This window comes from Patella vulgata, chromosome 8 (genome assembly GCF_932274485.2).
Source record: "Patella vulgata chromosome 8, xgPatVulg1.2, whole genome shotgun sequence".
NCBI classification, from domain to species: Eukaryota; Metazoa; Mollusca; class Gastropoda; family Patellidae; genus Patella; species Patella vulgata.
The window spans coordinates 21,092,214-21,118,034 of record NC_065886.2 but is presented as its reverse complement, the minus strand read 5'-3'; the positions used below and the strand labels follow the sequence as shown (position 1 = coordinate 21,118,034).

Below are 25,821 nucleotides of genomic sequence, written 5' to 3'. Positions count from 1 at the left end.
CACTATACTTTTTAAAATGTGAATACTTGAATTAATCAGTGTTTTTCAGAAAAGTGTCATAGAACCCTGAAGTTTATATTGGATAATAATAATCTCCTATTTTGTCATTATTTCTGATCAAGGTTAAATAATTAATGACATGCTCAACTCTTCTCGGATTGGGTAACATTTTAATATTAAATCATTAAATGACAATCGTGTTTCAATCCATTTACATATCGGCCATCCGATTGCCTAGAGGTCTGATTATAGGCTTGGTATGTGAATCAATGTCTAAATAATAGTTTATATAACATTTGAAGCCAAAATAAAGACCTGCAATTGACAGATTTAGCTCTTACATAATGCATATGTAAGTATTATAAGATGAAAATTGTTCTGTGCTATAGGCATTTCGTTTATCAAATATTCGTTTGCTTAAACGGAAATGATTATCTGTGTTCTGTATTTATTATATTACTCAAAATACACTGTGTTAACACGCTGCAATGTTCTGCTCTGCTTTTTTTTATAAATAAAACAAAATATTATGTATGTTCTTAAATTAAATCTTTATTAGATTTATTAGGTATATAACTTCAATAATAAACTGTGTTATCACACAGTAGTGTAATGTTCTACTCTGTTTCTTTATAAAAAAATAAAAAAATATTATGTATATTCTTATATCAAACGTACGGTGTATTGCTTACAGGTATTTATAAATAAAACAAAAATATTATACATGGTCTTAAATCAATTGTTTATTGCTTAGTGGGGCCTATCTGCAACAGTAAAAGAGGGAAGTAAATCGAGTAGGATTACTATTTTATTGTTAAATCATATTGTATCCTTTATCATGATTTTTAATTATCAGTACATCTAAAGCTTATTTATATTATTCTTTTAGTGATCACTGGGTCCTATATACAAGCATTAATTTACACAAAAGATCAGTATCTATTTTATGAAATTGAAATGGGGTTTAACGTCCTATTTTTCTGCACAGACTGGGCTAATGAAGTCTGGATCTATTTTACCCTTTATTCGTTATAATCGTGATTAGAAAGTTAATTTATAAGTGCCTGACATCATCTGTATATTATATATCATTTATGCATTTGACTAAACAATCTACTACCAACGTAGTATTTAATTATAGGCAGAAACTAAATTCCATATTAAAAATAGTGTTGTATTTTTTTTTTTTTAAATTTAATTTCTGGCAGAATTTCCAAAAATAATTGAAAGATTTTGATAATGGAAATGAATATATAGAAATGGGTCTTCATAACGGAAAATTGTACCTGAATTAGACCTTTTATACATACTTCTGTTTAAAATAGCTAGCTTAATACATATTTATCTTTTAGGGGATCACGTGGCTAAGTGGGTAAGACGCTAGCTCGCTAGCCTGGAGGTCGGGTGTTTGATCCCTGCATTGGCCGAGAAAGTTCTTCCAGATTTTCCGGCGTGGTTCTCCCTTGTCAGTGATGCAGGACGGAGGGGCTGACAAGGAAAGCTGTCTAGTCGTTCGGATGGGACGAAAAACCGAGGTCCCGTGTACACATTGGCGTGCACATAAAAGATCCCTTGGCAGTTGGAATTCGATATAAGAGTAGGCCGTAGTGCCGCTGTCCGGGCAAAATTTCCCTCATAGCACACTGTATGGCGTATGCCCGTCTTCATTAGCCCAGTTTAGGAGCAGAACAGTAGGACGTTAAACCCCATTTCATTTCATTTCATTTATATTTATCTTTTAACATTTCAAGTAAACTTTTACACTAACACGTAAATTGTATTTCACACCCTATTATAGTATCTAATATTTTTTAGTTCATCAATACTAGATTGTTATATTTTTAAGTTCATCAATATTAGATTGCAATTTTTTTAGTTCATTAATATTAGATTATAAAAACCCACATGATTATATCGTACCAAAATATGTACAAACTATACAATTACAAATTCTGTATAATAATAACTATAATGTCCCCCTAAAACAATACAGAAATAGATAAAGGACACCTCTTTCTAAAGATTTTATAAAGAGTTTAAATTGCTGTTCCTTTACCTTTCGAATTTCATAGCGTTGGGTCGAGTATAGTTGTCCAATATGTGGGCTTTTAAAAGACACATACAATAAGGTATGCCATTCCATTTATAGTTAAGTGGCGTGGTTCGACCTTAAAAAGAAAACATATCACTGATAATAATTTACTTACATAAAAGGTTTGCATTATTTCTCTCGAAATGTTTATTTTCTCTATATTGTATGTAAAATAATATATTATTTACAACCAATTCTGAATTTTAAAAAAAATTATTTACAATCAATTTTTATTTATTTTGTGAAGAGGTATTTAACTGTATTCATAGATTGCGTTGATTTAAACCCACCGGCAATCATTCTTTATCTTTTTTTTTCTTTTTTAAAACAAATAGTTAATACATGTATTTTTTACCAAACACAGACTTTATTTTTAATCATTACAAAGGTAATGAAATCCAACTGATTGCTAAACACATCCTACACGATATCCTCTGTTTTCTGTGTGTATATGCACATTATGTTTGAAATTAACATAGAAATGTGTATATACATTATGTCTTAAAATAACCTAGACATTCTCATCTTATATATGTTTATGTTTCTAATTAACCAAAATTATACCCAAGATGTTGCAAATTCCTGGTCGGTTGTAAAAATATGTGTATTATATTTCACATCTTATTATAGTATAATATTCATCTTGCTAGAAAACGGACACCTCCTTAAATGTAAAGGATTTATATACAAGGAGTTTAAATTTCTGTTCCTTTTCTATTTCCCTTTATCCTCTTACCACTCCCTTAATATAAAGTCTTTTAATAATGTAATTGTTAGCTAAAGCGGCCCATACACGCACACATACGTTTTCATCAATAGACTTGTTTAGTGTTATTAATGAAAAATCTGTCTGTACTATACGCATTTCATTTTTTAATTATTTTGCCCGGAAATGAATAAGTATAAAAAAATATTATGTATGTTCTTAAAGAAAATCTTTATTAGATATATTTAACTGCAATAATTAACTGTTTCTTTATAAATAAAATAAAAATATTATGTACGTAAAAATGTAAATTTTATTAAAAGTGTTTATCAATTAAAAATATATATATATTATGTGTATGTTCTTAAATGCGATCTTTAATGAATTTATTATTTAGTTATAATGGTAAACTGTGTTTTAAACCACACAGTGCTGTCCTCTTCTTCGTCTTTGTAAATATATTTGTAAACATGTTCTTAAATGAAATGTATTTTACTTAAAGGTATTTGTTAATATAACAAAAATATTATTTCTGCTCTTAAAGCAATATAAAAAAGGCAATAAATCCAGTATGGTTTTATCTAAATGCATTTGTCTAAATCAATCTACAAAAATTGATATAAAATGTTTTTCCTTTAAATTTCTGACAAAATTTCAGGAAATTATTTGGAGGAATTTTATAGAAATGAATATAGAAAAGGACTTTTATAACGGAAAATAGTTTCTGAATCAGCCTTATTTTTACATAATGTCTTTTAAAATAGTTATTATATAGCCTTATATCGTTTACATTTCAAGTATACATGTAAGCACTTTATACTAAATTGTATTTCACATCCTAGAATAGTATCTATTCAATTTTATTTGATTTCTTTCATTTGTCTTTTATAATATTAACATTCATTCAATATTCGATTTTTAATACTTTTTATTTCATCAATACTAATTAGATTGTTATATTGTTTCAGTTCATCAATATCAATTTGAAATGTTTTTGTTTTCGTCAATACGATTGAATTTTTTTTTTTTTAAGTTCATTAATATTAGATTATAATATAATCTCACATGATCATATCGTACCAAAATATGTACAAACTATACAATTACAAATTCTGTATAATAATAAAACTACAACGTTCCCCTACAACAATACAGATATAGATAAAGGACACCTCTTTCTAAAGATTTTATAAAGAGTTTAAATTGCTGTTCCTTTACCTTTTGAATTTCATGGCGTTGCGTCGACTAGTTGTCTAAAATGTGCGCTTCTAAAAGACACATCATGTAACATCGTATTAAAAAAAACCAATATTATTTACAACCAATTCTGAATATTTTTGTAAAGAGGTATTTAGCTGTAATAATAGATTAGGTTTATTTATCAGCACTTGTAATGTTTCCTCTACTTCTTTAGTTAAATACTAAATCCAACAGAAATGTATTAGTTTATGTAAACTACTAAACTGATAAGTGATATCGGGTATTCTTAGAAAGATCATATTCCACAGTATAATCAAAAACAGGACCTTTGATATTTTTATCATGATTTTTGTCTTGTCTCTATGTTGTTTTTATTTTCAAAAGCATTAATTAATAAGCATCTTGTTAAATAAGAATACATTTCATACTTTCATTGCTGTTTTTAGTTCTCAGTATTAAAACATTCCCCTCTTCTGTTATTGCTATTATGTTGAGAAATAAAAAAATATTGCATAGTGGGTTTTTTTTAATTCTTAGTATTAAAGTACACGAACATCGTACTTGTGCAAATCAAATGTGGATATCATTTCCTCTTTTCTTGCAAAGCAGTAGGACATTAAACCGATTTCATTTCATTTCATTTTTTCTATTGTCAAACCTCGTGGGCTTTCTCCGGGTCCTCCGGTATTCTCCTACTGCTAAAGACCCCTACGCGCATGCGAATTATTGAATTAAAATTGAACGTGTGTTAGTCCCGAAATGACATAGTTTGTGCCGAGCGCACGTTACCCCCTCTCTCTCTCTCTCTCTCTCTCTCTCTCTCTCTATATATATATATATATATATATATATATATATATATATAATATATCCTTTTATCATGATAGCAGCCATTGCTATTATGGATCATTAGTTGCCAACTGATTCGTAAAAGTATTTGATATCCTCTGTATTTATTCCTATGTTTTTCATATTATATTGTATAATATTAGTCTAATACAATGTAGATATACAATAGAAATATTTCATATTTGTATGTTCTTATTTGGCTATTATCTACCATTAATATGGTAAAACAAATATAATACAAAACTTGATTTATTGATTTATTAACAATAATCTAAAAGTTTACACAGTAGAATATATTATAGTGAATTCCTTTGTTATTTTTGTTCTCCCCAGAGCTCTTATAACTGGATTTATAATATTTAGTGATAATGCTGAAAGTAATGACTTGTTATTTTTTTTCTCACCAAAGTTCTTATATTGAGTGATAATGCCTAAAGTAATTATTTGTTATTTTCTTTAGATCTATAAAATGTAGTTGGTATAAATTTTGTATAATGTAAAAATAAAACAAAATCCTCATTTTCCTGATCGTTTTGTTCTTTATACAGCATATATAGACCTGTACTATACAAAATGTCTAAACCCATCTTTTACTTTCAAAGATGACCATACCACACTCAGCCCTTGTTCCCGTAACAGTGGTATTATTGTCCTATATAAAATTCATAACAGAAATAATTGGCTACTGAATATTGAAACATTTACATATTCATGTTCATGTGTTGTTAGTTTGCTCCACCAAATCATTCATTTGGTAGTCGTTTTTAGTATATATTAAATATTACGTAAGTAATGGGTTAGCTATCTAACCTATCTAATAAATATTAAGAAATTCATAATATAAATATTAAAAAATTTATAATATGAATATTAAGAAATTCATATAATATTAATTTTAAGAAATTCATAATATAGTCTATTAACTGTAATTGTTGATTAATCCATTACTTATGTAAAATAATATTAAATCTATACTTAAAATAGAGTCTATGAGTAATTGTTGATAAATCAATAATGTTATATCTATATTTAAAATAGAAGTGTTATTAACGAATATCAAACGTACAATTTAGTGTGGGAAACAGACACAGAAATTCTGTAAAAATTCTTTTATAAATAATTGTATGATGAATAATAAGGCATACCCATGCAGTACGAGTAATACCTCATACCAGTCTTTAATAAGGAGTAATTTTGACAAACAACATGCGGAAGGAAATTAGCGATATCAAGTGTAGCAAGATAAGGGGGGGAGAGATGTATTTACCAGACACTAAGATATATTTTCAGTAATAATTAAATAAAGAAAGGTGTATGTGTACTCTGTGACAATAATTGAGACATTTCGTCTCATAGCGAACATGCAGACTGTTAAACGAATCGTGTTCTTTATTTCCAAAAGTACTATTTTATGATGATAAACATTTTCTTGATTTGGTTCATTGGCCTTCTAAAAAGACAGATGTTATGTTTCAAGACGGACGACCCTCTATAGCGACATATTTTCCTATCACAAAACAAAATCAAACGGTTAAAAGAATGTATTACTGGACAAAGTTAATAATTTGAAACCACTGTATTCAGCAAAGAAGTTTCACTTTTAGTTCTGTTGTTAATACTATTTAGCACTGCACAATAAAACACAAATTACTACTTTAATAAACTAGGACTTTTACACAAACATATTTAAAATTACATGTAAGCAATATTTATGACATTAGACATGTCAATTACTCCCAAACAAAACTTCAGGAACAGCAACTAACAAATTCAGAATAACATGTTAAATACCCTACCCCCAACGCTCACGCTATCAATCGCCATTTCCGCCAATTGCGATAAAAATATAATTTTGGAGATAAAATATTCAATCTGGCGAAAGTTTTGGAGGTAACTTTTTCCTGTGCGGCGATAATTTTTTCTTTCCAAAAAACTTTGATTTCCACGCCGTGCATCCGTCTATTGCGCTTGGCTGAGTCAATTACCCATCAGTTAGGTATCAAAAAAAGGATTTAACTTTATCTATTAATCAATCTCGGATTAGTGTTGATAATTCAAAAAGGCGGATATGAACAATACTCGTTCGATTTGTTTGGGATTATTGGATTGTGCAATCTGTTTGATATTTTTCTTAGTGCAGTTGCCGGTACCCTTAATAAATAATAAATAAAGCCAGGGTTGTTCTAACAGTTTATAAATGCGTATATATTCTTGGGGTTTTCGAAAGCCAGATTTGTCTACGGTATCAGTAATATTATCACCCTTGGTGGAAGTGAGCGTAAAACTCTAGGAACGAACGAACGAACGAACGAAAACCTGGCCCCGGAGCTTCTCCTTTGTTGGATGAAATTCACCTTGGGCACTTCCCTGCAAATACATTGTGTCTTACCCCAAAAAGCTGGATCAAGCCTATTCTGTGGCTTCCCCAGGCAAGTTTCTTTTAGGAAACACTTGTCTACGATGTCACTCTTGATGGAAGTGGATATAAAACTCCAGGAATGAACGAAGGAAAGGCAGTTATAATTAAATCATATGTCATGGATCGTAAGCGAAAAATTGAACAGCCTTCTTTAACGTCCGATAATAATAGAACATTATCAAATAACACACTATTTATGGATAACAATTACTGTGGTTTATTTCACTGCGACGTTTCAAAACGACTTGTGAAATCTTGTTGAAACGTTTGTGTTATATGCTTGATAACGACTTGTGAAATCTTGTTGAAACGTCGCAGCGAAATAAACCACAGTAATTGTTATCCATAAATAGTGTGTTATTTGATTATGTTCCAATTACTAAATGCCATTTAAAGAATAAAATAATAGAACATTGTCAGATTAGTTTAGTATACCACCACTAAAATGTTCCAAGACTACAGATGATACTGACCTCAAACTAAAACTCACACACGGCATGATTTCCAGACAGTTACATGGCTGCACACAGGCACATCACACTCACATGGCTTTATTATTGACAATCAGAACACCTTGTTAAGGGAAAGGTAAAGTGACACCATTTTGTGATCAAATGCGTACGCGTTAACCTTTCGGCCACGCAATTTACTTAAAAAGCAATAATTCATCTAATGTACTGGCATGTACATCAAATGGAATACCACATTATTTACAATTTTTTATACCCACCTGTTATTATATTAAAGTCAAAAATCCCAAATCAGATTTCAGTTCCTGACATTCATTAGACAAGTATTCCTATATTTCTGAAAAATAAATAAGTATTTTTCAATTCATTTTTCTAAGTCCAACACATACACAATTTCTATAATTAAACATCAATATGCATGTACATGTACCGGTAATTGGCGGTAAATGCTTCAATGGATCCAATGGGAAATGATATCAGATATTCTAATTAATTAGATGCTGGCATACATGAATCACATCCATTCACAGATGTACAATGTGCATGTCTTCTAGAAGAGTTAGTATGATGTAGATTTGTAAACTTACCAATGAGGTTTGTGTAAAACAACACTAATCACTTCACAAAAGTGTAGCTTTACTACTGTCTAGATAGGGAATGTTTTTGATTGGCATGGATGTGATGGTTGCTTTAGATATGCTAGATTTAAAAAGGATACATCAACCGTCGTTTGGGGGAATTTAAATCACATATTATTTTATTTGAATAGGAATGTTTAATGTTTTTGAGGTTTTTTTTCATATAATTAGACAGTAAGTACCATTTTAAAGTATTTTTTTTATCTTAAATGCCAGTTAATTTGTAATGCTGCTTTAAACCCGATAAACAATACATTAAAACACCATGATTTTGTGACAAGATAAACGGGGAAAGGGGAGGGGGTGCTAGATGTATACTACCTCCTTGCTCATGAAGACATTTAATATGATCTGAATGTTATAAATGAAATGGGGTTTAACGTCCTACTGTTCTGCTCCGACTGGGCCCAATGAAGACGGACTGAATGTTATACGTGTGAACATGCATCTATAGATGTACATCTGATTGCCCTTTTCTGTGGTATATTGAAAATTGGAAGAAAAGAAATATTTATCCTTGAACGACATCTAGAAGTATAGTTAACTGTTTACAACAAAAAATAAAATAAGGTATTTATACACCTACTTATCTGTGATCTGTTTGTGGTTGGGATGGTCTGAATGGCTTCCCACATTACTCTTTTCTTCCATAATGGAATGTTTCTGGTCCAAACATTAGTATTATTCCATTCTATGTTGTGGGTAAAGTTTTCAATGATGTTCGTCTACTGCTGATTTGTTGGCTTCCATACGTCTTAAGGTTGTTGCTTCGTGCTCTTTAAGTCTCACAGATAATGGACGACATGTTTGCCCTATATACATATACACAGATTTACAACTATATTTAATTTCGTACACTATTCCTTTAACTTTTCGTATTTCTGTTCTCCCATAGCGTTGATCAGAGATTTTAATGTTACTCTCCCACTAAATGTTACATATATATTTAATTTGGTTAGTAATCTCGTTATCTCATGACTTTAACGTTATTAATATTATTTTCATGTGCTGTTGACCGATATCTTTTTTACGAAACGACGTTATCAAATAACAGGGAAGTATATATCTTGTGTTGTTTTTTGTTGTGAATACGAATTTAAAGATGCTAAATCTGCCCAAAACAGGTACCTTTTCCGGCTTCAAATGTCATACAAATTATTATTTAGACATTTTATTCACATGCCAGGTCCATAATCAACTCTTTATACCCTGGAATAGCTGGGAAATTAAGTGGAATAGGCCAATCGCGCCATTAAACGGTTAACGTATAAATGGACAATCATGCATCATGTAACAGCTAAATATTCCTATTGTGGGTCTTTTTTTTTCAAATGATATATAAATCATTATTTAGACATTATTATTTAATCACATGAAAAGCACATATTCAACTATCTACACTATTGGATGTCAAGACATCAAGCATTCCGAATAAAGTGATTTGATTAAAATTTTCAATATATTCTTTTATAATTATCCAATTTGAAACTGTTACAGGGGGAAAACTAGCCCCTTGTCTAAATCTTACATAATGTATCTAAACCTCCATATTCCTGAAGCAATGGCCCAAGAAATCTAATCAAACGAAACACTGAGTGGTGTTTGCTAAACCTCTAACTCAGTAATATCCATAATATTCGAAATCAGAATTAGAATTCAATATGGGTCTATTTCAATCAGCATTGATGTCGTTATCTTACCGGAAAATATGGGATACTAATATCCGATATTGAAGACATTATAAACATATCAAAATTAGGCACAAACGACTACATTTCAATTTTATTAGAAATTGCAATAATTATCTTTGTCATTGGAAGAGGGAGTGGGGCTGGCAGGGAATAGCGCCTAGTCGATGGAAAGAACGCTTTACAGTTGCAATTCGTTTAAGCATAGCGACAAATGTCGCTGCCATCGTAAATGTTCTCTTATAGGTCACTGCAAGGCGCATGCCCATTTCCATTAGTTCGGTTGATACCGTTTTCATCCTATACTAAAAAAAAAACCCCAAAAACCCAAAAACGTCAGTACGTTTTCAAAATCAGAGAGGCACTTTAATCAAATCATTCTAGAAAATTTTGGGTGAACAGTATGTTGACACATTAGTGATTAGGCCTAATTCATCACAATTTCAAGACATTACGAGGTTTAGAGTCTGTACACAGTCTATACATCAGTATCTGGTGTGTCCACAGGGACGTAACTAGCTCAGAGCAACGAAGGGGGGGGGGAGTGTTCTCAGGGGGTGCTGTAAAATTGACGGACAATGTATATCTATTGTTTTTATGGTCGACAATTTTTTCTCGGGGGGGGGGGGGGCTTTTTGCAGGGGGGGGGGGGCTGTGTGTCGACCACGAGTGTCAATAACAGCAGCGCAGCGTCTGTACATGGAGTGGACCAGGCGATTGATGGATGCCATTGGCACCTGGAACCACACTCTCAGAAAAGCTTGGCGCAACTCATCGGCTGTGTTTGGTCTCGGTTCGACGTTATTAAGTCTCATCTGAATTTCATCCCAAAGATGTTCAATCGGGTTTAATTCCCGACTAAGGGCTGGCCAGTGCATAACGTTGACACCGTTCTGCTTTAGAAAGTACCGAGTAACTCTGGCGGTGTGGGCACGGACGTTGTCATGTGGAAAACGTTGTTTCGATGACATGCGAAATGTGGTATGACGTGGGGTCTGAGGGCTTAATCAATGTAGCGCACTGCTGTGATGCCGCCTCCTCTCCCTGGACCAAGATTTTGGAAGACCTCAGGACACACTCTCTGGTTCAGGCCGATTCTACCCCAAACCATTATGCTTGAACCTCCCGATGAGTCTCGTTCCATGACACATTGGTCAGAATAACGCTGGCCACGTCGACGCCATATTCTGGCCCCGCCATCTGCAGTTGATACGCAATACCGACTCTCATCTGTGAACAGAAAAGTTCCCCATTGCCTGTGTCGCCAAGAGCAGCTGTACACACAATCTGATTAAAACACAGATCCTATTTCATTTCCTTTTTATAGTTCAAAATTTCGTTTTACTTGTCTTTACTACACAAGGATCTGGAAGAGTTGTTATCATTGACGTGTTCTGAATAGTGTGAGTTTTTAGCCAATGAAACGGTCTGTTACGGCGAGCTTTAGGCGTGTTTTGCACGGAACTGTGGGTAATCCACTAGTAACATCAATGCTGATTGGTTAATCATATGTCTGACGTCATAGGCTTAAAAGCCGCCCGTATGACCTCTGACGTGTCCTATCGGAACAACCGGTCAGATCTTCATGTAATTAGGCCATCGAAAGTATAAAAAAAAACGAAACGAAATATAGATCTGGGCCCTTATTCACGAAAACTTAAACTAAGATACAATCGAAATTTTAAGAAATACTGCAATTCGATTGGCTGACCAGTAAAATCAATTTGCATATATCCAATTTGCATATTGGTCAGCCAATCGAATTGCAGTATTTCTTAAAATTTCGATTGTATCTTAGTTTAAGTTTTCGTGAATAAGGGCCCTGTTGAACATCTACAAACACCATTTCACTTTATAAAACTTGACTGGTAAATGAAATACTAGTTGAGGAAATCTCATTAGCAACCATCTCTTCAATATTCTGATATGGATAAAAACAATTACTAAAATTAAACGACCGATATATTGTCTGCTAAAGTTGGTAATTTGAGGATAAAATACAAGCTATTTTAGACAGAATACTGTCATTCATCAGCCCTACATTGAGCATACGTACGATATGATTAAAAGTTAGACTAGAAATCACATAGGTTAACCAAACCTTTGTTAGGACTCTCATACTAATATGTGCTGATTTGACCAAACGTGATTGGCAAACTGTAATAAATTTATCTAACTGAATATGTCATCTTTTTGAAGATATTAAATAGTTTTGCCATTCTCAAAACATCTTCACAAAATGTGTCATAAGTCTGTTGATACAAATCCGCTTCTAATTTTGGACTGAAAACGTAGATAATAGATTTCAACTAGATTCACAATACATTACATATGATTAAAAGAATCTCATGCATTATTAACAAATAACTACTGCAATACTCACAATGGCTGTGATTGTTCGTTTGACTTATTTATGAGTATACAGATACTTTACCGGTTACCGGTTATGCCATAAATACGCAGTAAATGGTGATTTATTATGATAATACATTTTGAATTGGAATTATAACGTTGCGTACTTCATATTTTTATTATTATAGCACACATCTTGTTTTTAAACACAATCTAATGAAAATTGAAAAATATGATTAAGGAGAAAGGGTGGTGCTATATATATTTTGTTTTTCGTCGTGTTATATATATCTATACTGATCTAGCGGTTGAAAGTGATTTAATAACAAACATCCGTGAGCTACGCGGATGAAGTTTGGGCTATTTCTGTACATTGGCTTTTGTATACCGAAACCCACAGGAGGTCCATACACTACGATATTTGACATAATTATCTCCGTTGATGTTCAAATTTATAAAATCTTATGAACGCAATCAAGACACATTTATCGGGTTACTCAAAACTTCTATACATTTTCATTTTAGGTCTTTCCAAAAATTTTTTTTTTTTTTTTTTTTTAAAATAATAAAATAATGGGCACATTTACCATTATATAATAATATATATGTCGTGATAAGTTTAATGAGTTGCTAGAATAGTTCTGTATAGAAGCCAGCAAGAGGTTGAGCATTGATAAAACATTAGACGTCATAATGTATTACTCCGACCCCCCTAACGAGCGTCCATAAATCGTGTACATGTATATGTGTATTCGTGAAATACTGTCTAGTAAATGTGATAATATATATTTGTGACTGTCGTTTGTCTGTCTGTCTTTCTGTCTGTATGTCTGTTCGGGGTTGGCGGCTACACTAGGTCTGCCCCGAGTCTGAAATTTGGGGTATAGGGGTAGCTCGGACCGGGGACTAACATAGGCCTGGTGGCGTTAGTCTACCACTTCCGGTTTCGGAGTTATGACCCCCGAGCGAAGCCGGGTGTCCTGCTAGTGTGATATATTTCAGATGCGTCCAATAGCCAACAGTGATGATTAAGGGTAGACAACTTCAGTTAATAAACATGACCGCAATTCTCTGTAATTTTCTTACTATAACAATAGGCTCCACTATCATGATTTGTTGCCACGTAGATTAGATATATAAAATGAAAATATTTAGCTTAAAGAACTAAAGAATAAGCATCACCCGGGCAATATTAGCATCTGTCTTATGCGGTGTATCTATTGAGTGAGCGTAGACAAACAAAGTTGAAGAAATCTTAAATCACTTCATTTGTTTTTGTTTTTTTTTGTTGTTTTTTTTTTTTTTTGGGGGGGGGGGGTATGGTCGAATGGTTAGCACGTGCGCGCTGTATCATAAAACCTGTCATTGAGTCAACTGGCGTGGTTTCGAATCCCGGTTGTACGTGACAAGGAGTAGGGTCGCCTGTCCAACCTCGTGGGTTTTCTCCGGGTCCTCCCACTGCTAAAGACCCCTACGCGCAAGCGAATTATTGAAATAAAGTTAAACCATATGTTAGTCCCGAAATGACCTAGTTTGTGTCCAGTGGACATTAAAACCCATTTCTCTCTCTCTCTCTCTCTTTCATTTGTTGTTTGAACATCTGATTATCCGCTACCTGAACAGAAAAAAAATCCGCAAAGAAGCAAACATGTTTAAGTTTTGACTCTCTGTGATCTCTATCATCTAATGATGACTCTTATACAAAATTCAAAGAATTCCATTCACCTATTCTGAAAAAAAAACACTTTGTGTTAATCTAAAGTCTGCAATTTAAAGGTATAGTCGAGTCACATCCCCCAGATCCGTGACCATTTCTCGGGGAACGAGCTTTGATGATGGTTTCTTATAGAGCCGAAAATACAAGATAGCTGCCAAATCGGTTTGAAATTGACCTTGGCAAACAATGTTGGCGAAATGACCCGTGTAATAATCCTTTTGTAGGTTTTGTTGGTCAACCGACCCATATTCGACAATTTCCAATTCATTTCACAATCGATTTAGCAAAATTAATATGTCTTCACTGGGGTCCCTTCTGTCAGAAACCATCGTCAAACCTTGTTCCCCGAGAAATGGTCACGGATCGGGGAGTGGGGGGGGGGCGACACTAGTATCCCTGCCCAACCCCGACGACAACTAGCAATGTAGTCTGAATAAACAACATCCTGTCGATATACCTACAAATATAGTTGGAGTCCACCAAGCGGTTCAGATGAATAATATGTCGAAATGAAATATGCCTAAATGTGGTTTATTTTAACTAGTCCGGTGGCTGAAGGGGGGAAATCGCCACCCGAGCTGTGATTTATGAGACTAAGTTTTTCTAGACCATTTTTTGCGTAGATTCCGAATCTGGGTGGTGATCAAGCGTTTGAGGGGGCGTTTTCGAGATATAGGGGGTCAAATTTCTACAATGGGGGTGGGGGGGAGATGACATTATGTTGACGTAATATATTAATAAAACATAAATTTCTAAGACTGCCCATCTATAAATAAGTGTTTATGATGCCCCTGGACAACTGTTTTGAATTTTGGGGAGGTGGGGTGGGAATAGCAGGTGTAGGTGTGTGTGGGTGTGTGTGTGTGTGTGTGTGTGGTGGGTGGGGGGTCATTATGTTGACATAATATATTAATAAAACATAAATTTCTAGGACTGCCCATCTATAAATAAGTGTTTATGATGCCCCTGGACAACTATTTTGATTTGTGGGGAGGTGGGGTGGGGGTAGCAGGTGTGTGTGTGTGTGTGTGTGTGTGGTGGGTGGGGGGTCATTATGTTGACATAATATATTAATAAAACACAAATTTCTAGGACTGCCCATCTATAAATAAGTGTTTATGATGCCCCTGGACAACTATTTTGATTTGTGGGGAGGTGGGGTGGGGGTAGCAGGTGTGCGTGTATGTTTGGGGGGGGGGGGGTACAATTGGCGGGAAGTGAGTTAAGGTTGGTAAAAACATTACTTTTTAATTCCACTGAACATCTCTAAATATGTGTATACGATTACCATTGTATGGGGGAGGGTAAATGTATTTTGGGGGACAAAAACCACTTGGTTCAAAATTGACTTGAAAAGTGCTTTCTCGAGTTTTCGATCAGTGCCAATATCGTCATTCAAAATATTAAATTATAATGGTACTTTTCGAGGGATCTGGAAATGTACATATAAAACACATGTTTAGATATTAGTTTATTCTTATAATATGTGCGGGATAGATATCTTCTTGGTGGCTGATCAACAGCCTGCGTATATCCTTTGGATATGCTTCAGATACCCATTCACATTGTAAATCTTCATTCCAGCCTTGTATCGCAGGGTCATCTTGTTCGATCATTAATTTTGCAACTTGTCTCCATATTGCTGCAACATAATTATTGCGTTTAATGTGCAGCAAAAGACTACTCGGGCAAGATGGTAATAAAGAAAGAAAGTTTTGTTATTTTTCATCACAATTAAAATTTCTCCAGAAGATACTTCTTCTAGTGTCATCTCCTGATGTAAGTCGGTTTTCGCCGTACAAGGTACAAACAATTTTTTCTAAACCAGCAATTACGTCATCAGAAGCATCATTTATCTATCCCAGCTCTTTAAAAATTGTTAGAAAGTTGGGATTATCTCGCAAAAGAAAGACAGATAGTCATTACCACTGAAAGCATGTACCGTAGGTCGAGATATTCTGGACACTTTCAATACTAATCTTGATTGGATCAAAAAATATCAAGATTAGTATTAAAAGTGTCGAGAATATCCTAGAACTGACAACCAACCACGAGGACACCAACATATCTTACCTACTCCTCTTCGCATTGTAAATTAATGCAGGTGCTGAAACAAATTGCATTCTGCGTTCTTGCTCGGGCGAAATAGACATCCCAATCATTCTCTTCGCAAACGATGATCCAAATATACAAATTTTGATCGATAATGAGACGGGCAAAGGTAGAAAATATCGCGAAAGACGACTTACATCACTAGATGGGTGAAAAAATAACAGACCTGTCTTTATTACCATCTTGCCTTATACGCGGTCTTTTGCTGCATGGCTGGAATGAAGATTTACAATGTAAATTGGTTTCTGAAGCATATCCAAAGGATATGCGAGCTGTTGGCCAGCAACCAAGAAAATATTTATCTCGCTCATATGAACTTTTGATTTTGAATCATCTGATGAGACAAAGAATAAACTAACAACTAAACATATCTCTGAGTTAATGTGTTTTTGATTTACATTTCCAGATCTTTTGAAAAATACCATTATAATTTAATATTTTGAACGAAAACGCTAACGAGATACCACTTTAAGCTCAATTATGAACGAAATGATTTCTGTCCACAAAAATACATGTTGCCACCCGCCATCACCCGCACCGCCCCCCCCCCCCACGGCGGGCACTCACCAAGGGCGTCCACCCCCATACAATAGGAATCTTATAAACATATTTAGAGGTGTTTCATCAAGCTCTTAGAAAAGCATCATTTAAATCAACGTGAACTCATTTCCCCGCCAGTTTTATCCCGACCAAACCCCTCCATACGCGCAAACCTGCTACCCCCAACCCACCTCCCCATAAATCAAAACAGTTGTCCAGGGGCATCATATCATAAACACTTATTTATAGATGGGCAGTCCTAGAAATTTGTTTTATTAATATATTATGTTAACATAATGACATCACCCCCCCCCCCCCCCCCATTGTAGACATTTGACCCCCTATATCTCGAAAACGCCCCCTCAAACGCCTGATCACCACCCAGATTCGGAATCTACGCAAAAATCTGGTCTAGAAAAACTTGGTCTCATAAATTCACAGCTCGGGTGGCGATTCCCCCCCTTTAGCCACCGGACTAAACGTCTTTATACATTTCTGCATCACCCGGGATAATGAAGACGGACGTAAATGTCATGCAGTGTGCTCTACGGCCTTATTTCGAATTCTAACTGTCAACGACCCTTTTACATGCACGCCAATGTGAACACGGGACCTGGGGTTTTCGTGATACCCGAAGGATTAGAACCGTTCCTCGACAGGTCCTCCGTCACGCACCACTGACAAGGTTAAACCATGGCGGAAAAACCGAGGAAGTTTCTCGGCCAACACCTGGAGTAGCACACGAGACCTGTTTAGAGAGCTAGCGGCTTACTCACTGAAACACCGCGGCTCCCAAGGAGGTTGAAAATAATTTACACTTGAAGAAAGAAGTGACAACAAATGTCACCAATTTAATTAAGTCTCTACCGGTCACATTTTGGGGAAAGACGGATAAAGTGAAAATGGGAGACAATATTTTGCCTTCTAGTCGTCAAAATTAAGTGCTCTGTCCTTCGACTATGTAATAGGTGCAATCAACACCGACAACGCCATGCCAGTATCGTAGAGCTATCTCTAGTAAAAACATTCAGTGAGATAGGGACAATTTACCTGATAATGAAACACTTTTACTTTCTTTCTTTCGAATACGATTTGAATACGACTAATTTGTAATGAATTGGCTATGGAATTAAAACATGTTGTCTTCGGCATAGGTTATTTTTTTTTTCATTAATCTTTCGGAAATCGATTGTATTAATATTTTCACTATTTAAATGTAGTGTAATAAACAGTAGGTCTATCGATCGCCACTCTAGAATTCTCATATTTTTTCGGGCATCATCATTACTCTTATATCAAATTCCAACTGCCAAGGGTTCTTTTACGTGTACGCCAACGTCCCATCCGAGCGACTAGACACTGTCCTAGTCTCGATCGAACCTGATTTATTTAATACCCCAATCGCCTCTATGGAGTACAAGAGAACATCGTATATTAAATAACAAAGGAAATAACTCCCATACAATATACCAACATTTTTATTATTAATAAATAATAATATTGTAATAAAATACTTTAAATTAAAGCCTTTTAATAAAATGACCTTTTGTCATTTATTTGTGAAGGACAAAATTTTTCATTTTATTTGGGACGTTCCCGTTGTCAATGATTTCTGTTGTATTTTTCTAGCCTTAGAACGTGCCAACTATATATAAGGAAATACTATGATGCAATCAAGTAAATATTGTCAGAATGAAGTAAAGTGGAGATTTGTTTTTTACCTGGACATATTTTTATTTATTTATGCATTAATCTACCGTAAACAAAGAAGTACTTGTACTTTATCTACTTTAATAGTGGGTAATTGTTTTACCTGGACGTATTTTTTAAAATTTACTTATGCATTTATCTACCGCAAACATAGAAGTACTTTATCTACACCCAGGTATATATTTCTGTTGTATAGGCCTTAACAAATAACAAAGCATAGCCTATATAAATATATGATCACAATGAACTTCAGTAATACAATAGAATATGTGATATAGTATATGTAAATAGTAGACAAAAAGTATACTGACATAACAGACCGGGAATCTTGGCACATCTTCAAAAGTGAACTGAATATTATTAGGTGCATACCAAGTTGTACCACAGGTTATGTAGACTAGTAAATCAACATATGGCTACAGTAATTAAAAGCATAAAGATACTTTCCTCGTTTTACAATGACACTGACTCATAATTCAGTCAGCAACATCTTTCATTCAAACTCAACTCAAATCATATATATGACAAGATCTCTTTTATTTTGTTTAAAATAAATAAAAAAATAAAAGTGTCGATGTAACTAAGTATCTGTCTACAAACCGTTGACCTACCGGTAAAACCAATGTTGGGGTATGTCTTCTTTTTTTTTTTTCATCATTCGACATTTTCCCTATGTCCATCACTAACCGACATAACACATGGGATAACGTATACTTATAAAGTATAACACATTATTTCCACCTAAATCAAAGAGGTTTGTCTCTTTTAGGGTGCATTTATTATTTCCCAAGAAATAATAATTGAAACCTAAAAGAGAAATAAAGGAGAGCACCTTTCAAAATGATTTGAAATAAAAGATAAAAACTACAAATATTTGAAATTAGAAGATCACATATGTATGCATTACTTTATTATGTGTGCTATTATATAAAGCTTTTCAACTGTATTTAAATATATACATCTGACATTCCGTTTTGAATCATACTTCCCCATTATAAGGATACATACACGTCCTTTCAAACATACACACATCCGTCTACACACATTCATATTATAATCGTTTGTTCATATACAACTCACGAAACTAAATATAAATAATTAAATATACACACATCCGTCCACATCCTAATGATGACATAGAGAACACACATTCATTTTATAATTGTTTGTTCACATGGAATTCACAAGAACCGAAATATAAATAAATTAATAAGCGCTTCATATGGCAAGTAAAGTACGTTTTCAGCAAACTGACAACTCTGCATTTGTCAAATCCACATAAGCATTGACACCCCTAAGCCTTGGGGGACGTTGATCACAGTTACAGTCTTTGTTTTTCGCTGCTATACGATCATAATGATTACCATTCGTATGACATAAAGCAATGAAACATGGATGATACGACATTCCACTATCATAGGAAAATCTAGGTTGAAACAGCAACCAGTTGTAAGAGTCCCCCGTGTGATCCGGAGACAATACAAATATGTCTCTCTGTAGCAACGTTGCTGCGGCGTAGATCTCCATGGTAGTACTCCATGTTGACGGAAGTCTCATCTCGTTAATATGTTCACGTAAGGAAGCCCCGCTATCAAGATATTGTTCAAATTCTTTGGGATATTTTTCAATAACATCGACCACAGCTTGACGCACTTCTGAGTGAAAACTTTCTTGACCGTAAATGTCTTTACTCAAAGCACGGAAAAAACAGTTGCCATCACCTTGGATATAATCGATCTGCAGATTATCAAAATCCAATCTTGATTTGAGATATGCGTAGAGCGGGTAGCCAGGAGTTGACTTAATATCTGTTGTCTTGACGGATTCAGAGGTCGAGGGTCGATCGGAATCTTTCCTAGAGCTTTCAGTCCGAGAGCTTTCTGTGGGAGATCTAAAACATTCCGTTAACGAATCATCGATTTCCAAAACGGGTGGAAAACTGAACTTATCCGTAGGTCGAGCACGATCCGAGTGACCGTCCACCCTTCCCTCGCGGGTTGAGTGTCCGCCTCGATTCTGTGAAGTTCTCACCTGAGTTGCCGCGGGTCGTCTTTTCGTGGGACGACCTTTGTTGCGCAAATTTTGCATTCCATTATTATTGTTATTTTCTCCCACAATCATCAAATCGTCATAATCACTTTCATCGGAACAGTAATCTACATCCACAAATCGCGGTGGCTGTCTCTGGATTTCGGCGAATTCTCGTCGTGGTTCACTTATAACTTGAATAGGAATTGTACGCACTCTAGGATTAGAATCCATATGATCTATGTGCGAGGATAAATTATGTCCAGTAAATCCATTTCCAATATCACCGAATATTCTCCTGTGTCTGCTAAACACATCCTCGTCACTGCGTGGCCAATGGCTATGGTGCCCATTTCGGCTTTCCGTAACAAATGGGCGTCGATCAAACCAAGGATCATTGTCAAATGTCTCCATTATATATCGTGGAGTCATAAAGATCGGTCCACCATCGAGCTTCATCTTATTAAACTCTTGTTGTCTTCTATGTAACCTTCTACGTTGCTCGTATAAATCTGAATGGTTCATAATTTCTACTGCATTTTCCTTTTATATAACCCAGCCTACTTGACCAAGCAAACAATGACCTTGTTTACTCCTATTACTCATCGCGAATTTTCCTCTAATGGCTCTAACTGGGTCAGTCCATAACCTCACACCTACGGGAAATCTCTCGAAGTTGCTTGAAAAGTCATCGTAAACACCTAATCACGTGATAGCATTATGACGTGGTAACGCTATATTTAGTGATTGGGATGTACTCTCGCGTGCTACTGACTATAATAGGAAAACGTAGGTATGAGTAGTGTCCAAGTAGTTTTAGGTATTAAACAAGATGACAAGTATTGGTGACTAATTTACATGCACAAATTACTATATGAATTCAATATTTGGCAATATTTAAACCTTGAATAGAAATCGTGTTTATTTCCAATTTCTCATTTTAATGTGTTATTTGTGTGTGTGTTAATATATAGATCTTGCGTGTACCCTGCAACAAATTATAAAATGTTTAGTTCATACTTCAATTACAGATAAAACGCATTTATTCGGCTAACTTTTATTTATTTTGGAAAATTAGATTAAAGGAACGTCCTATTTTTCTGCAGTAATGGGGTAATGAAGACGGGCATGTGGTCATGGATACAATGTGCTATTTTAGAAATTTGCAAAGACAGTGGCGCTACGGTGTACACTTTTTTTTGGAATGGCTCTGTTAAGTGTACGCCATTGTGTAAATGAAATGAAATGGGGTTTAACGTCCAACTGTTCTGGGCCCTGTTTCACAAAAACTTAAATCACCTTAAAATCGTCTTAAACTAAAATTCCATCCTAACTTAAGATAGATGCGTTTCACAAAACGATTTTAAGCATTTTAGATAAAATCCACTAAAATAATATTGTAAGTTAAAATTGTATCTTAACTTAAAATAGTGGCGTTTCACAAAACTATTTTAGGGACAATTTTAACTAAATCAATTTTAACTTAGGACAGCCGTCACCCTCTCCTAACTTAAAATCACGACATTAACAAACATTGACTACTACTAGAGCTACGTTGTGGGATCTATTGCGACATATAGATATATTTGGAATAATGATAATATTGCCAATGGCCCGGGTTATATAATTTAAACATACTATCATTCACAAAAATAATTTTCATTCAATTTCTTTTCATTGCATGGGAAATATATCTGCGGCCCACCCGTTTATTTTATTGTAAGGCAATATAAGCAATTAGATGACGCCCAAAATTAAAACCCCAAGAACAAAAACCCCTCAAAACCCCAGTAAACAAAACTCTTTGTTACTATTTTATATATTAACATATAACATATTAACATATTATGGGTTTACGTCCACTAGACACAAACTAGGTCAGTTTGGGACTAACCACATTTTTCAATTTTATTTCAATAATTCACTTGCGCGTAGAGATCTTTAGTAGTGGGAGGCAACCGGAGGACCCGACGAAAACCCACGAGGTTGGACGGGCGACCCTACTCTCTGTCACGTACAACCTCAGAATCGAAACCCCGTCAGTCCTATAATACTAGATACGCCATATGCAAAGTATTTATGGTTTTGGGGTTATGATGATTTATATAGGAGCGAAGGGTATTTTATATTGGGAAAAAATCATTTTAATTTAGTAAGATAGATAGGCATTATCCAATAAGGAGTGTGGCACTTTGGCATTTTCAAATTATCATTGAAAGGATCCATGGGACTGACATTTCAAATCTAGGCATCGGAACATTGGTTATTTCGTTTTTTAGTTTAAAAGTTATTAAATACTTTTAAATATCGACAATACTTTAGTCCAGATTAATAATTGTTTGAGTCAGAAATGTCACGTTTGTGACAATTTCTCAATAGTTTCTGTTAACCAAAATACCATAAAACTACGAAATTCAAGCGATTTAATATATCGATATGCATTATTTCTATTGAAGCCTGCGGGTAAATCATATGCTAAGGTCACGAAAGTGACATGCAAGTTCAAGGCCAACCTACTAATTCATTTCAAAACGAATAAACACGCAATTAACTTATTTATTTCATCTCTCTACGACTGTCTGACCATGTGCAGACATTGTTACAACGTATGAAACCCTCCTCAGTATTGTGACGGTTAGTTCAACCTGGTAACAGTTTTCAGTTCCGAAGCGTGTATGCGTTCACGCTAAGTGCCCTCGCCGGAATTGTGCACTGCGCGAGCGCAAGCAATTTTAACTAAAATCTATTAAAATTGCATTTTAAGTTACAATCGATCTTCGTGAAACGCATAAAATTTAAACTTTCAGTTTGATTTTAGTTAAAATCGATTTTAGTGATTTTAGTTTAAGTTTTTGTGAAACAGGGCCCTGCTTCTAAACTGGGCTAATGAAGACGGGCATACGCCATATCGTGTGCTATGAGGGAAATTTTGCCCGGGCAGCGGCGATATCGCCTACTCTTATATGGAATTCCAACTGCCAAGGGATCTTTTACGTGCATTCCAATGTATACACGGGACCTCGGTTTTTCGTCTCATCCGAAGGACTAGACAGCTGTCCTCGTCAGGCCTTCCGTCCTGCATCACTGACAAACGCCATTGTGTAAACAGTTTTTGCCCCATCTCAATGGCTAGACCCTGTTCTGTAGAAACCACGCTTAGTTTCTTCTTCTTAATCGTACATGACCTGGCAAGGAAAAGTGTATAGTCGTTCGAATGGTATGTAAAAGCTCCCATGAGAAAGCGAAAAAAGTAGGCCGTAACGCCGTTAAAGGACAATATTGGTGCCAGTCATTATCACATATGTGATAGAGCTGGTTAAACACATTCCAAATATAATTTTAACACAGAGATAATTGCTACGATAGCTGAGTAATACAGGTTTCCTGAATCGGAAGTGACGAACGCCAAAGGAAAACACGAGTCATCTCTCTATATAACTGACTGATGTGACGAGCGAGAACAGATACACGGTCGAATTTCTGCTCACTAATAATTCCTTCGAAGATCAAAAGTTGTGTGAGATTGTGAGAGGATATTTGACAATTCATAAAAAGAATTGACTGCCACTAGATAAGTGAACACGAAAGAAAAACAGAAAAGGTCCGTGCATTACCATGTTTTTATAAGGTATAGAATGAATATAAACAAGGGAATGTACGGACTATTTCTATTTTTCTCGTGTTCTCTTATCTAATGACATTCAATTACTTTATTGAATTGTCAGATAACCTCTTACAGTGATCATTATTTATTTAACACCGGAACACGCATGCACCTCATATCATTGCCAATATAAAAAAAAATCAGAGACATTCCATATAGCTCCTGATTTGCTGACTCAGCTTCTCAAAAAATGGTTATTAAAATAAATCAAGGCTAAATCTTGGTTGTCAGTAGGCCTACTGTTTCTACGATAATGAATGATCTATACGCTATATCTTCGCTCAGAATAAACTAATTTGAATGTTATCCATTTTTGAACTATTATAGCGAGAACTGTGAGTTGAGGATGTTTTAAATTGAATGTAGTCCACAAGCTAAATTGAAAACCTTTCTTTGATTTATGACGAACTTGCAGGATTTGTTGATGACTTGAAATGAAATGAAATGAAATGAAATGAAATGGGGTTTAACGTCCTACTGTTCTGCTCCTAACCTGGGCTAATGAAGACGGGCATACGCCATACAGTGTGCTATGAGGGAAATTTTGCCCGGGCAGCGGCACTATCGCCTACTCTTAAATCGAATTCCAACTGCCAAGGGATCTTTTACGTGCATTCCAATGAATACACGGGACCTCAGTTTTTCGTCTCATCCGAATGACTAGACAACTGTCCTTGTCAGGCCCTCCGTCCTGCATCACTGACAAGGGGAAACCACGCCGGAAAATCTGGATGAACTTTCTCGGCCAATGCAGGGATCGAACACCCGACCTCCAGGCTAGCGAGCCAGCGTCTTACCCACTTAGCCACGTGATCCCCTTGATGTTGACTAATTAAAGAAAGAAATGTACGGGTTATTTTTTGTTTTTGCTAGAGCGGTAAAGAAATCTATAATTTTAGGCAATGTGCACTACTTTATATGAATAGGTTATGCACTGTTCGGTTAATAATAAAACACCACAGAAAAATAAGATTGAAGTCTATTGATTAAAATACCTGAACTTATTAAACAACAGTGCTTCAATTAACATATTTTCTGTTATACACGCATACATAACATGACCACATTCTATAAAGATGACGAAATGTGTCTCCTATATAGATATTATAAAGGTAACCTAATATTAAACTGTCGGTTATGTACCGTATGCCAATCAAAAGCAAAAATGTAAATAAAAGGAGTTCCCTGGCAACAGCGTTTCCGCTAAACTGTCAAGGGTTCTTTTACGTGCGCGCCAAAGAGTACCAGGAATGACCTCTCAATACATGCTTTACGTCCCACCCGAACGACTATAGCTCAACACTTTATCTGTTAGCGCCGAAGGCACTACCACTCTACGTAGTGGGAACCGAGCTGGGCTTGAAAATTATGACGACAGCTTTAAAGGAGCTAAACCTCTTTGATCTAAACTTGTTTTCTTAGCAAGAGTATTAACGCCTCTTTACGTTTAATCGTTGTCTATTTCAACATGCATATTCGTAAATTTTAGTATCATTAGAGTTGAGTGAATTGTTTTTGAACGTTTCAAGTAAACAGTCATATGTACATCAATTGAGAGTTTTAAAAGGAATCTTAAAACCCATCTTTTTAGAAACGTTTTCTTTTAACTGTTGATCGCGTACTCCTAGGAGTTAAC

The 25,821-nt window shown here is 34.9% G+C and overlaps 1 protein-coding gene and 2 long non-coding RNA genes across 3 annotated transcripts in view; 1 reads left to right on the top strand and 2 right to left on the bottom strand.

Moving 5' to 3' along the window:
* Positions 1–516: 516 nt before the first annotated feature.
* LOC126830270 (uncharacterized) lies at positions 517–12,530 on the bottom strand. The gene is made up of 4 exons (XR_007683784.2): positions 12,446–12,530; positions 8,961–9,186; positions 7,997–8,073; positions 517–2,168 (listed from the first exon to the last, which is right to left on the bottom strand). It is a non-coding gene; the product is annotated as an uncharacterized LOC126830270 (long non-coding RNA).
* Positions 8,426–25,821, top strand: part of LOC130014098 (uncharacterized) — a 154,614-nt gene continuing 137,218 nt past the window's right edge. The window contains exon 1 of the long non-coding RNA XR_008789074.1: positions 8,426–8,548. This is a non-coding gene — a long non-coding RNA (uncharacterized LOC130014098). The remainder of the gene's footprint in view (positions 8,549–25,821) is intronic.
* LOC126830265 (uncharacterized) lies at positions 19,131–21,143 on the bottom strand. Its single transcript, XM_050560626.2, has one exon. It carries the CDS (start codon positions 21,044–21,046, stop codon positions 19,736–19,738), a length of 1,311 nt encoding a protein of 436 aa, XP_050416583.1. The 5' UTR covers positions 21,047–21,143; the 3' UTR covers positions 19,131–19,735.

Excerpts from the sequence above, each read along its gene's own strand:
- LOC126830265 (XM_050560626.2), bottom strand. The coding sequence starts at position 21,046 with ATGAACCATTCAGATTTATACGAGCAACGTAGAAGGTTACATAGAAGA.